A 12,649-nucleotide genomic window follows, 5' to 3' on the forward strand; every position below is an offset into this window, starting at 1 on the left:
ACAAGAAATATTTACCAAATTGATGAATCACTGCAACAAGCATACTAACATGCATACTTAATTTTTAAAATAGACTAAGATTTTTAGAAACCATAACTTTCAGGTGGCAATGGTGTCAAGAAACAGCACTCTCGGGGCTTTCCTTGTGGCGCAGTGGTTGAGAGTCCGCCTGCCGATGCAGGGGACGCGGGTTCGTGCCCCGGCCCGGGAAGATCCCACATGCCGCGGAGCGGCTGGGCCCGTGAGCCATGGCCGCTGAGCCTGCACGTCCGGAGCCTGTGCTCCGCAACGGGAGAGACCACAACAGTGAGAGGCCTGCGTACCGGAAAAAAAAAAAAACACTACGCTGTAATTCATCAACTGGCTAAATCTCACAATAAAATAATAACTTAATGAGGACACGGATTTTATCTATTTTGTTTACCATTGTAACTCTACCTCCAACAATGCCAAATATCTATGTGGATAAATAAATGATTGTTTTATTTTATTTTATTTTATTTTGCGGTACGTGGGCCTCTCACTGTTGTGGCCTCTCCCATTGCGGAGCACAGGCTCCGGACGCGCAGGCCCAGCGGCCATGGCTCACGGGCCCAGCCGCTCCGCGCATGTGGGATCCTCCCGGACCGGGGCACGAACTCGTCTCCCCTGCACCGGCAGGCAGACTCTCAACCACTGCACCACCAGGGAAGCCCTGATTGTTTTATTTTTTAAAAAATACTGTTCTTTATGACTTTCAAGAACTGGCTTTCTATGTATAACCTGCCTAATATTCCCCCTCTAGCTATTCAGGACTGCTTTAAAGTTAACAAGAATTGCTAGTGTTGAAGTCATTTTTCTAACCAAACTAATTTCTCATGGCGTGTGATAAGGAGCCAAACACATAGGTGTTAAGATGATGTTTAATTCCCTGTCTCACAAAGATGATAGTGAATGCCAACCTGACTAAGAAAATACAAAACATGGTTTAGCAATGCTAGTAGAGAAAAGACTAAAGTGAAAATAATAGTGCAATTATTCTTACAGTAAAAATTATACCTGGCTCAAGTGCCAGAATTGCTTGCTGTGAGAAATTTAAATATTTCCATTTCATTCATTCATTTATCCATTGATTCATGGATTACAAAATAAAAATTCAGTAAGTTTGCCAAGACATTACATACATGTGATCCAGAAAAGCAGCCATGCAATTAAGATCCGGAATTCACTACAAATGTAGAAATAGTAAAGCTTTAGCAAGCAGTTTAGATCCCAGTTTTTGAAGCTCATATCTGTTCTTCCCTTCATTTTAGTACAGGACTTGATTCTGTAAGTTTAGTATTCATAATAAAATAAAGCCTAAGATTAATTTAATATACCACTGTTTTGTTACCTCAAATTTACCCTGGGTTGTTTCACTGTTGGAATGCATAGCTTTTACATGTGTGTTTGGTACAGATGTATGAGTGGTTTTATGTCATATGACATTAAAACAGTTACATATGAATGTTACAAATGGAATGGGCAGGGCCTGTGGTTTATTCTGAAAAAATCAGCTACCTATAGGTGTATTTTTTTAAAAAACTAGGCAGGAAAATAATACAACTTTACATTTGTATAGAACTTTAGGTCTACAAAATGGTTTAAAAGCCTCAATATATATTAGAGATAGCCAGAAAGGGGAAGTGATTGCTCTGAGCATAACACATACAGTGCCTCGAATTCACGAGGTTCTACTCCAGCAGAGCAGATGTTGACTATTTCCAGTGGGGGACTAGACTTATGACCCAGGACTCACCATAAAGGCCTGAAAGAACTCAGACCAAGAAAATGTCACTTTGCAGCTGAAGAAATGACTGAGACAAGACCCTTAAGGAGACAGACACCAAGAGACAGAGAGAGAGAGAAAGAGACAGGAGAGAGAACACCGAGGCTTACACGTATCCTAGAATCTAAATGAGCAAATGCTTTGCACATAATAAGGCAATGATATATAATTATTTGAATTTCATGTAATAGTTTTAAAGTCTATCTTGTATCACTCCAGCTATTGGCAATTGCAAATAGCCATTACTATGCACACATACAAAACAACACTGTATAAACTTAAACAACCTTACCAAAAGTCTATTGAATATTAAACTGTTAATTATAATAAAAATAAATAAAGTCTCTCTTGTATCATTAGAGACTATCCCATTAGGCCATAAGCAGACCAAGTAGGTGTGCTACCATGATCCTCCCCTAACATTTTATGTTACCATTGTGAAGTTACATGCTGGAAACTATTGGTGACACAGCTGACAGAACCAGACGTCTCAGAGAAATCAGCTCCCAGCCCAGGGTAGGCACTCAACAAAAACACGTGAGGGTCCATTTCCATGAAAGTATATAAACTTTAAGCCTCGGTGACATAAAATCATCTAGAGATAAGACACATATTCAACTCTGAGCAGAGCAATGGTGCGGTGAGGTCAATAACTATGGCTCTTTCCAGCCCTGAGAGTCAGTGATTCACCTAGAAGATGCCTCTTATTTTCAAGCTCAGAAGTTTGAGGCCACTGTCTACGCTGACTTGTGGGACTGGTTTTGTCCTATGAGCACACTGCCACGAAAAAACTAAATGAAAGATTTTTTTCCCAGATGGAAATGTTTTAGGACCACGAATAGTCAGAGCTTGAATCAGCAAAAACATTAGAGTCCATTCAAAGTTATCATAATTAACTATTTCATTAGTGACTTTTAGAAGAGAAACATCTCAGTAATATTTCTCTGCCTTGGTGAGTGAATATTTAAAAAACTCAAGTCATGAGACTCCATCCTCCTCGATCCTGGCGGCATTGTAATTTTTCCAATTCTAATGACACCGCAGTCCACTAGAGGTTTGATGTCAAACACTTCAAATCACTTCTAGATTTGTGAAGGATTTGTGTACCTTCCATCAACTAAGTCCTATCTCAAAAGCCGTGTTCATCCAATTACATGCCAAAGAGTCTGTGTGTTCTATCATCAAAGAGAGAAGCGGGAGGGTGGTGATGTAGGAAGAGAAGAAGAAAAAACATGAAGATCTTTATAAAGAGGGGAAATAAGTCAAGTAAATAAAATATTCCACTGGTTTCCTCAACCTTTACTTAATCAGATTGGAAATGGCACGTACGATAAATAGAACCATATGTAAGCTAATAACTCATGTAATGCTCTCCAGAGAATTTGACTAAGTGCATCTTTACTGCATGACTTGGGCTGCTGTGCTTGATTTCTGTCTTCTTTTTAATACACTTTTGGTCATTCCCTTGCTGTTACAAGATGCTATCCCACCTGCTGTAGTAACCTGTGTAGGAGCCTTTCCGTCTTCTTCTAATCTCTTCTAATTTTCCTGGGATTTCAAAACCAGAAGGAAGAGCTTATGTGGTAGATTGCATTGTTGTTCCTAATTATTTACTGCTCTTTTGTAAAGGATTATATACTTCTACCCATTGCCAAGTGACTTGTAGGACAGTGTCCTTGTGGAAAGAATATACTTCCCTACTCCACTGGTTTCATGTGCCCTACTTTCACCAATGAACTGGGAAAGGAAGTGACAGATGCCTCATCAAAGCAGAAGTGTTGAGACCCATTGCCTGGTTCTGCCATTCCTCTTTTCCCTCTGCCACGAGAAGGGCATGTCCCAGCTAGGGGCTGCTCCTTCAGCCTAGATTCCAGAATAAAAAGTACACATGGGGCAGAGCCACACTTGGCCTATAGTCAGCATCCTGAAACATGAACAAGAAATGCACAGCCCACTGAGATTCTCTTTTTTCATCACAAGCTTGCAAAAGTTGACTAATACAGGAGGGTTATTATTGTACATAAAATAAGAGGAGAATGAGTTAGGGCTCAAGATAATCCTTCTTTGAAGAGAGATATCTGATTTGGTTCCTTCTGTGCATCCCTTCCCGTAAAATACACACTGACTCTGCAGGTAAGCTTCAGTAGAGGAACCAGCTGTTACCATTTATAATTGTGACTTCCATTCCCTTCATTGAAGTCCCCATAAGCACCTTAACTTATGACCCATCAGATGCACAATGGTATATTTAATCCCTCTGCTTTTCAGAGGGCTTAAAAGCTATTGAGGGAAAAAAAAGGTAATGGAACTTTTCTGACTTATTACACAGCTGGCATCCTGTGTACATAGAATAAACTAATACCTTTTGCCAGATGGTATAAAAATCACTTTGCAATCCAAATTCGAATTTTAAAAAATATTGTGCTTACACTATGAAGTAAATAAGAAGTCTCTCCAATTTTTGGAAGCTAGAAAACAAAACTTATCTGGTTGTTTTTTCCATCAACTCCTTACCTTCTGTAGACCCTTTTATATGAAGGCGTTTGTTGAGTTCATCCAATTTGTTCTTCATGTGTGAAAACCAAAAAAAAAAAAAAAAAAAAAAAAAAAAAAAGAAAAAGAAAAGAGAAGAGAAAGCAAATCAGAAACGTTTTTTCTTTCCAGAACCCTTCTCTCTATTTAGTACCCAGCTAAATTCAAAACAGGATCCTAAACTTCATCAATACCATAAACTCTGCAGAGTATTTACTACTTTATCTCAAAATGAAATTTTGGGCTCCATTTCCTAGTGATTTATGGTCACGAATATGTTATTTAATTTCTCCATGATTTTGTTTCCTTTCCTTAAAAGTGTGGATAATCACGGTACCAACCTCCCATGTCGACAACGATGATTAGGGCGTATATATGTAAATTAATTCGAATATTGCCTCAATATTTCGGATTAATCTCTAGGTACACTAAAGTGATTCCCAAACCAAGTTATGAAATTGCTTTTCCTAAAGTTAAAACATAATGACTCAGCAGTTCTGAAAAGTCACAGCTCAGCAACTCCATCTCCCACTATATATTCTAGAGACACTCTAGCATACGTGTACAAAAAGACATTTGCGGTAATGTCTACTGCAGCATTGTTTGGAAGAACTAACAATTGGAAATTACCAAATGTTCTCAAATAGGAAAATGAATAGAATCGTGATGGTATAATTATATAATTAAATATTAATTATTAGTGGTAAAAATGAATGAGCTAAAACTTCACATATTAATATGCATAAATCTCAAAAATACAAGAATGAACAACTAAATGCAGGATACATATAGTATAACAGCATTTACATAAAAATATAAGATATCCAAAGCTATCCCATAGGTTATTTTAGGGAACTATATACTAAAAATTAGTTAATACATTATTTAAGAGATACATATGTATGGAGTGAAAGTATAGAGGCCTACACGACAATTATATACACTATACTCAGGATATTAGTTACCTTTGGGGTAGAAAGGAAGTGGGATTGGGGTGTGGGATGTCACATGGAGCTTCCATTCAATCTGTACTGTTTTCTTTCTCACAATGTGTGTATTGAAGTATTCATTTTATTAATCTCTATACCTTTTCAGTATGTCTGTATTTATTTTTTAAGAAAAGGAAAATAGTCTTTTGGAGAAACCCATTGAGAAAGTAAAGATGATCTAGAACCCCTCTAAAACGGTTTAAGATGAAATAACCAAAATACTTCTTGCTTCCCAGAAGAAACGTAATTCAGAAAACAAGATACAGCTAATAGATGTCTCTAAAAATATAACTAGAATTCACTTCAAAGACCACTTCCTGTTGACTTTGGCAACTCAACTCCTCCAGCTGAGGTCTTAGAATTACCTACTTTATACTAATAAGCCCTGTTAGTTCTTATCAGGAGCTAAAGTAGGAAGGATTAATAAAGGGAAGGAGGTAGGAAAGAAGAGCAAACTTCCTCCCATGGTGGGCCTCCCACACTGTGGCTCTGAGGCCCCAAGGAATCCTACAAGGTAGCAAATGGTAGGGGAGGGGGATAGACCAGTGGGAAAATTATTTTCCATTTTTATGAGGTCTAATAGAAAGATCACACATTTGCCTGTAATAAAACCACACAGGCAGGGCTCCCCTGGTGGCGCAGTGGTTGAGAGTCCGCCTGCCCATGCAGGGGACACGGGTTCGTGCCCCAGTCTGGGAAGATCCCACATGCTGCGGAGCGGCTGGGCCCGTGAGCCATGGCCGCTGAGCCTGTGCATCCGGAGCCTGTGCTCTGCAACGGGAGAGGCCACAGCAGTGAGAGAAAACCACACACGCAAAAATAAAATTGCCTTGCTTTGTGTTGGAACCCTCTCAACCACTAACCAGTGTTAGTGGTAACACTGGTTGTATCTTGCTGTCAGAAGCACTGATGGGCAACTCTAAAAGGTCTTTGATCAATATAAAATTCAGTAAGCAAACCATTACTGAACATGTGTAGTTTGCTTGTTTCAATAACTGTCCAAACACGAGGTGCTGGGTGGTCCCTATCTGCACCCCCAACGCCTGCCCTGCCACACCCTTCCTTACCCTGCTCTGTGCCCTGGGAGACTGATCTCTAGGGACTCATCAGAGAGCAAGCTTGCCCTCTAGCCGGGCTCCAACAATGAGAGGTACCAGCGGGGGATTGGGAGGGGTGGATTTACTCCCCCAGCTTCCCCTCTACCAGGTTGTGTTAGCTGCACCCATCTACCAAATTCCGTTGTTCCTTCCTATATAGCTCTTTCTCCATGTGCCAGTAACTGCTCCCTCCCTTTATTGCTGAGACCTAGAATTGGCACCCTATTAGCCCCAGGGTACTTCAGCATCCCTCACTGATTTCCCTCTACCCTGCCAGCCTTTGAAACAGTCTTCTCATTAAATGTGATTGAAACAATCTCTTTAAGCCTTCTTTAAAAACCTCTTCTGCATGGGCCATCTGTTTCTTATTGGGACCATGACTGATACACATGTGATCCAGGTTGAAAAAAAAAGAAAAAAACATTTTGGTTGGGAATTGTGATTCCACAGAATAGCATTATGAATTGTATTATTTTTTTTTTTTTCTTTTTGCGGTACGCGGGCCTCTCACTGTTGTGGCCTCTCCCGTTGCGGAGCACAGGCTCTGGACGCGCAGGCTCAGCGGCCATGGCTCACGGGCCCAGCCGCTCCGCAGCATGTGGGATCTTCGCGGACCGGGGCACGAACCCATGTCCCCTGCATCGGCAGGCGGACTCTCAACCACTGCGCCACCAGGGAAGCCCTGCATTTTACTTTTTGTTCTTCATTATCTATCCCTGGGCTGTCCAACATGGTAGCCATGAGCCACATATGGCTCTTTAAATTTAAAGTCACTAAACGAAATTAAAAACTTAGTTCCAGTGTTCAAAAGCTCCATCTGACCAGTGACTACCATTCTGGACAGTACAGATATACCATTCATATCATCACAGAAAGTTCTATTGGACAGCACTGCCCTACACCCAATAGGCTCCTCCATGATAAACATTAAAAATTATTTCTACCTTTGGCTCTACCTTATCATCACAGGTACAGCCCAGGTCAAAATCAGACTGAAGGTACATAATCCCTGGGTAATTGGGTCTGGTAACTTCCTCTGGCATGGTTGGTCTGAAAGTGTTAGTACGCAGGAGATGGTTCAAACTTCCATGAGTCCCATTATTAGGAGCTGGTTTCAATCCCAGGAGATCTGACGAGAAGAAAGAAAGGAGCCAGGTACTTTGTAAATATTTTTGATGAGGTATAGGGAGAGTCAAAGCCATTCACCTTCCAAGGGCCTGAAAACTTGGAACACAAATTAGAATAGCATAAAACCAAATTTAGACTGTAGGCTCGCTTCTTACTTCCAAAATCATTCTTGCCTGATCATGTCTTGGCAACAGCTTTCTGAAATAGTATGTTCATTGCTTGATTATAAAGAGAGACATTTCCAAAAAGACAGAGTGAAGAGATAGGGCCTTACTTAGCTACTGCGTATGTCTGTGATAGTTACAACCCCAGGACCATCAGCCTCAGTACCATTGCCTTTCTGCTTCTCTAGAAGTCTAAGGAGACTTTTCATCCCGAATTTTGAAGTGGGACTTATAATCAATAAATAACCTCCAGTCTGCCCTCTCATGCACTCCACAGAAGTACGGGGACAAGAGGAGGTTTTGGCCTTGTGCCCTAAAGTGCCGCTGTGAAATGAACAGGCTGATTTCACAGCAAGTGAAATGGTTGCCAAGCGAGCATACAGTGACTTGCCTAAGCTGGGAGGTGGGGCAGGGGAGAGCCAGCAGCCAAGATGGGAAAAGAACCCAGGAGACCCGACTTTCAGACTCCCCCTCTAACCACCAGACTGGCACTCCCTTACTAAATAGGAAAAGTTGTCCTCATTCAGCAACTAGAAACTCAAGGAAGAAAAATAATTAGGCGTACATAAATAGCTGGCCAGGATACAAGCTGGCGAAATTTTAACTGGGCGGCAATGGGAGAGATGGAGGTGGGAGAAAGCTCTGTGTCGAACTCTTGCTTTACCCAGCCTCTGACCATTGGTGTCAAACTGTAATGCTATGTTAGATCAGCCAGAGACTGCCAACAGCAACACTATGAAAACTCCCCGTTAGTCAACTGTTGAAGGAAGACAAAGAAGCCTTAGAAGGGGATGATATTCTGTCTCTTGAACCACTGGGCAAATTACAACATTTTTTGTGTGTGAAAAGATGAGGTGATCCCAGAAAACAGACACCTCATTTCTTTCTCCGACATTGAAAGAAGTTCATACGTTAACTCAAGATTGTTTTCTTGGTTTTGATGAAATAAATGACTTACCACACATAACATTGTAAAGTTCAATGTTTTCAAATGGAGGCACTTTAGTCTTGTACTTAAATGTTGGGCCATAACCTACGAAAACAGTCTTCGAAAAGAAAAGAAAACAAACAAAACAATTAGGCATTGCTAATATCCAGTAGCAACCCTTCCTTGATTTATAAATGCTTTGCAAGCTTCACTCACACCACCATTCCCATCCCTTCCTGGAGTCACTAAAACACACTTCGATTCACAGTTCCAGGAGCATACCTGCATACTGTTGACCTTGTTATCAAATCCATGGTCTCCCTGGAAAAAACATTTTCCCGATGGTTTCTTATAAACATCCAAAGGTTTCCTAGAGTGAAACAATTGTACAATCAGTCAGGATTTCTCATGAAATCATTCTGATTAAACAAAGAAAAACCAAAAAAACAATGCACAAAAAATATCTCTAAGGAGTGGATCTTACAAGTATCTTCTTCTCATTGTAATTGCATCACTCCTGTGGTGACGAAAACATGATGCTGTTCTTTTGCCCCAAGTGCTTTTGCTTTGACAATCAGCCCAGGACAAATTGGGACCTGAAGTCCTGGTCCCCTCCTCATGCCTCGTGCTTGCACTGAGCAAAGCCCTGGTCACAGGTATAGACACACCTTGTAGATACTGCACGTTCGATTCCAGACCACCACAATAAAGAGAACATCACAGTAAACTGAGTCACATGAAGTCTTTGGTTTCCCAGTGCATAGAAAATGTATATTTACACTCTACTATATTAAGTATGCAATAGCATTATGTCTAAAACAACAACGCGCATACCTTAATTTAAAAATAGTGCTGTCAGAAAAATGTCACCTATAGACTCTCGATGCAGGGTTGCCACAAAGCTTCAACTGTCTGCCTATGTGCTTCACTAGCTCCAGGACTGTAAGACTCTCCACTCTGGGGCCGTGTTTGTCTGGTTCATTTCTACATACCCATCACTATGCTCCATGCTAAGCACACAGTTGGCACTTTAAAAATATGTGATTTTAATCAATGAATGGAGATCTGTATTCTATAAAAATGTTTGCGTACAAATTTACCTGTCAACAGATTTACCTAGTAATACCACTAGAGAACATAACTGAGTCATAAGCTTAACATATGTAATAGTGGCATAGCTAAGAAGAGCCAAGCCTCACCTAGACAGTACCTCTATTTAGAAACAGAAAACGGAAACCCTGCTCTCTAGACATCAAAAGCATCTGAGCTTCCTTGTTGAGACAGGAAGATACCTTTTGCCTAGAGTCATGCAGCACTTTTCCAAAACACTTTCATGTGTATTAAGACAAATATTTCCTAAGTACCTATAGGTACATTGCACTGAAGTAAAGTGCTTGGGGGAAAACAAAGAAATTAAACTTTGGGGTCTTTGCTCTTAGGAAAAGTACTTTCAGCTTGGGATAATAAGATATGTGCATATAATAACTCAACGGTGCAAGACATAAGTTGAAAAAAATTACTGCTGATTAAAATGGCTGGCTTTGGTCTACACTAATTTGCTCAACTATCTTCATCTTTTACTTAACTCCTACTCAACTCCCAAGTTTTCTTCATTGAAACCTACAAACGGTACAAATTTGCTCATTCTTCCAAGCCATCCCATACTCAGCCAAGCCATTTTGGTCACAGTTTTGTAACTTTTCCTTGAAGACTCCCCATGTCTGTTCTAAATGATCTCAATAATTTCTAGTTTACATACATATCTCTTCACAATCCTACATATTTCACTTTATGTACCCCCTGACAATTACAGTAGGATATTCGTGTATTTGTCACATGTGTCTCTCTAGATGTTCCATACTGATGCAAGCTCTTAGAGGACACACATTTTCTTGTTATCTTCTCTCCCTTGTAAATTCATTCAAGTTCCAAGCCAGAGTACATCTAGTAGTTGTTCAATTATTACTAAGTTAATTAAGACTGAGTCTCAGCACTTTTTTTTTTTGCGGTACGTGGGCCTCTCACTGTTGTGGCCTCTCCTGTTGCGGAGCAAGCCTCCGGACACACAGGATCAGCGGCCTTGGCTCACGGGGCCAGCCGCTCTGCGGCATGTGGGATCCTCCCAGACCGGGGCACGAACCCATGTCTCCTGCATCAGCAGGCGGACTCTCAACCACTGTGCCACCAGGGAAGCCCTTAGCACTTTTTTAAAGGAGAAAGTCAGAGCAAGAGTGAGTGGGGGACTTCCCTGGTGGCACAATGGTTAAGAATCCGCCTGCCAGTTCAGGGGACACGGGTTCGATCCCTGGTCCGGGAAGATCCCACATGCCGCGGAGCAACTAAGCCCGTGCGCCACAACTACTGAGCCTGCGCTCTAGAGCCCGTGAGCCACAACTACTGAAGCCCACATGCCCTAGAGCCCGTGCCACAAATACTGAGCCCGTGTGCTGCAACTACTGAAGACCCCGCCTAGAGCCCGTGCTCCGCAACAAGAGAAGCCACCGCAATGAGAAGCCCGCGCACCGCAACAAAGAGTAGCCCCCGCTCACCTCAACTAGAGAAAGCGCAGGCGCAGCAACGAAGACCCAGCACAGCCAAAAGAAAGAAAAAAAAAAAAAGAGTAGGAAAGGGCTACCCCCAGGTCTGTGTGAAAGTGATTAAGCTTTGGATAATTAACTCTTTGGAACTGGTCAGAGCTTCCAGACACATCCTACATCAGATTCAAGAGCAAGGAATAGTCTCTTCCATATTGGAGAGTCTTTTGTAGTTCAAAACAAGGCAAACATCTGAAATATTTAAGGCAATGTAAAACACGCCTCTGTTCAGTAACAGAGTAACAGAGGTTTTAAGATTAACAACATTTTCTGAACTCTTCTATAAATGTCGCTACAAGCTGAGTTTCATCAACGGAGGCCAAACCTGTCCAGTGTGGTAAGGCGATGTCCCAGGCGTATGTTTGATTTACTCAAGTAATAAGAATAGAATGTAAATTTGAAAAACAAAACAGAGAGACAAACACACAAAGATGCACTGAGAGGCTACAAAGAGCCACCAAGATGCTGAGACCAGGAACACAGAGATGTATTGTCTCGGGGCTAATTGTTTATCCAGCACACAAACTCTTTGCAAACGATGAGATTTCCAACTGAGATTTCTTTTAATAATGGCTAAGGACCTTAACGCACTCCAGCTGCCAGAGGGGTGGTTATGAAGATGAGAATCAGGGACAGCCTATCCCCAAGTTACCTTGCGACGTGCCATCTTCGGTCCACCAGTAAATGGATCTCCTCAATTCTTCTGTTGTTGGCATAGTGCAAACGTTTGGGAAGGTGCTGTTTCATGTAAGGCTTAAAGTGCTGATCTGGTTTTTTACACTGAAATAGAAATGGATATTGAACTTCAGATGGAGTGTCTTCTAGAAGAGTCCAAGACATTCTCTCTAGAAAGAGGAAGGAGGTTTTAAGTCAAACGAAAGGCTAATTACTGAATAAATGGCATCGGTCACCCCTATCAAATGACAAAAGCTGAAAACAAATAGATTCAAAGGGGATTAGATAATGTTGAAGAAGACATAGAAGGTTGTCAGAGGGGAGTTAGTAATTGTTAAGATACATTCCTGACTCGCGAGACCATCATGAAGAGCAACTCAAACTCCAAGGCTTTTCCCAAATGCTTCAAATCAAGGGATGGGGAGGTGGGGTGGGAAGGGAGGAGAAGGCATGTTCAGGACCATGTGATTACAGTCTCATGTGCCTTTAAGGTCTCTATCCCGGATGGGAAAACTATGGAACAGGGTGGTGGGCAGATTTGGTTCAGAAAGAGTAAGGATCTGTTTAATCATGAATGAATACTTTTCAGCCCTAATGGCAAGGTCAAATACTCTCATTTTGTTTTGTTACCCAGACCATTAGGGAGCCTGCAGCTGTCCATGGGCCAGAAAGCTCTTAGGGAAACAAATATACAGGATGGCAGGGCAGTGAGGAAAATGTTCCTCTCAGCCTACG

General features: G+C 41.5%; 1 protein-coding gene across 1 annotated transcript in view; it reads right to left on the minus strand.

Moving 5' to 3' along the window:
• Positions 1–12,649, minus strand: part of ENPP2 (ectonucleotide pyrophosphatase/phosphodiesterase 2) — a 107,375-nt gene that overhangs the window by 16,828 nt on the left and 77,898 nt on the right. Inside the window, 5 exon segments of the mRNA XM_024741317.1 lie at positions 4,322–4,373; positions 7,370–7,554; positions 8,676–8,763; positions 8,928–9,015; positions 11,892–12,019. Of these exon segments, the coding sequence (XP_024597085.1) occupies positions 4,322–4,373; positions 7,370–7,554; positions 8,676–8,763; positions 8,928–9,015; positions 11,892–12,019 (541 nt within the window).

Source organism: Neophocaena asiaeorientalis, unplaced genomic scaffold (genome assembly GCF_003031525.2).
Source record: "Neophocaena asiaeorientalis asiaeorientalis breed wild unplaced genomic scaffold, Neophocaena_asiaeorientalis_V1.1 scaffold177, whole genome shotgun sequence".
In the NCBI taxonomy this organism is placed as follows: domain Eukaryota; kingdom Metazoa; phylum Chordata; class Mammalia; order Artiodactyla; family Phocoenidae; genus Neophocaena; species Neophocaena asiaeorientalis.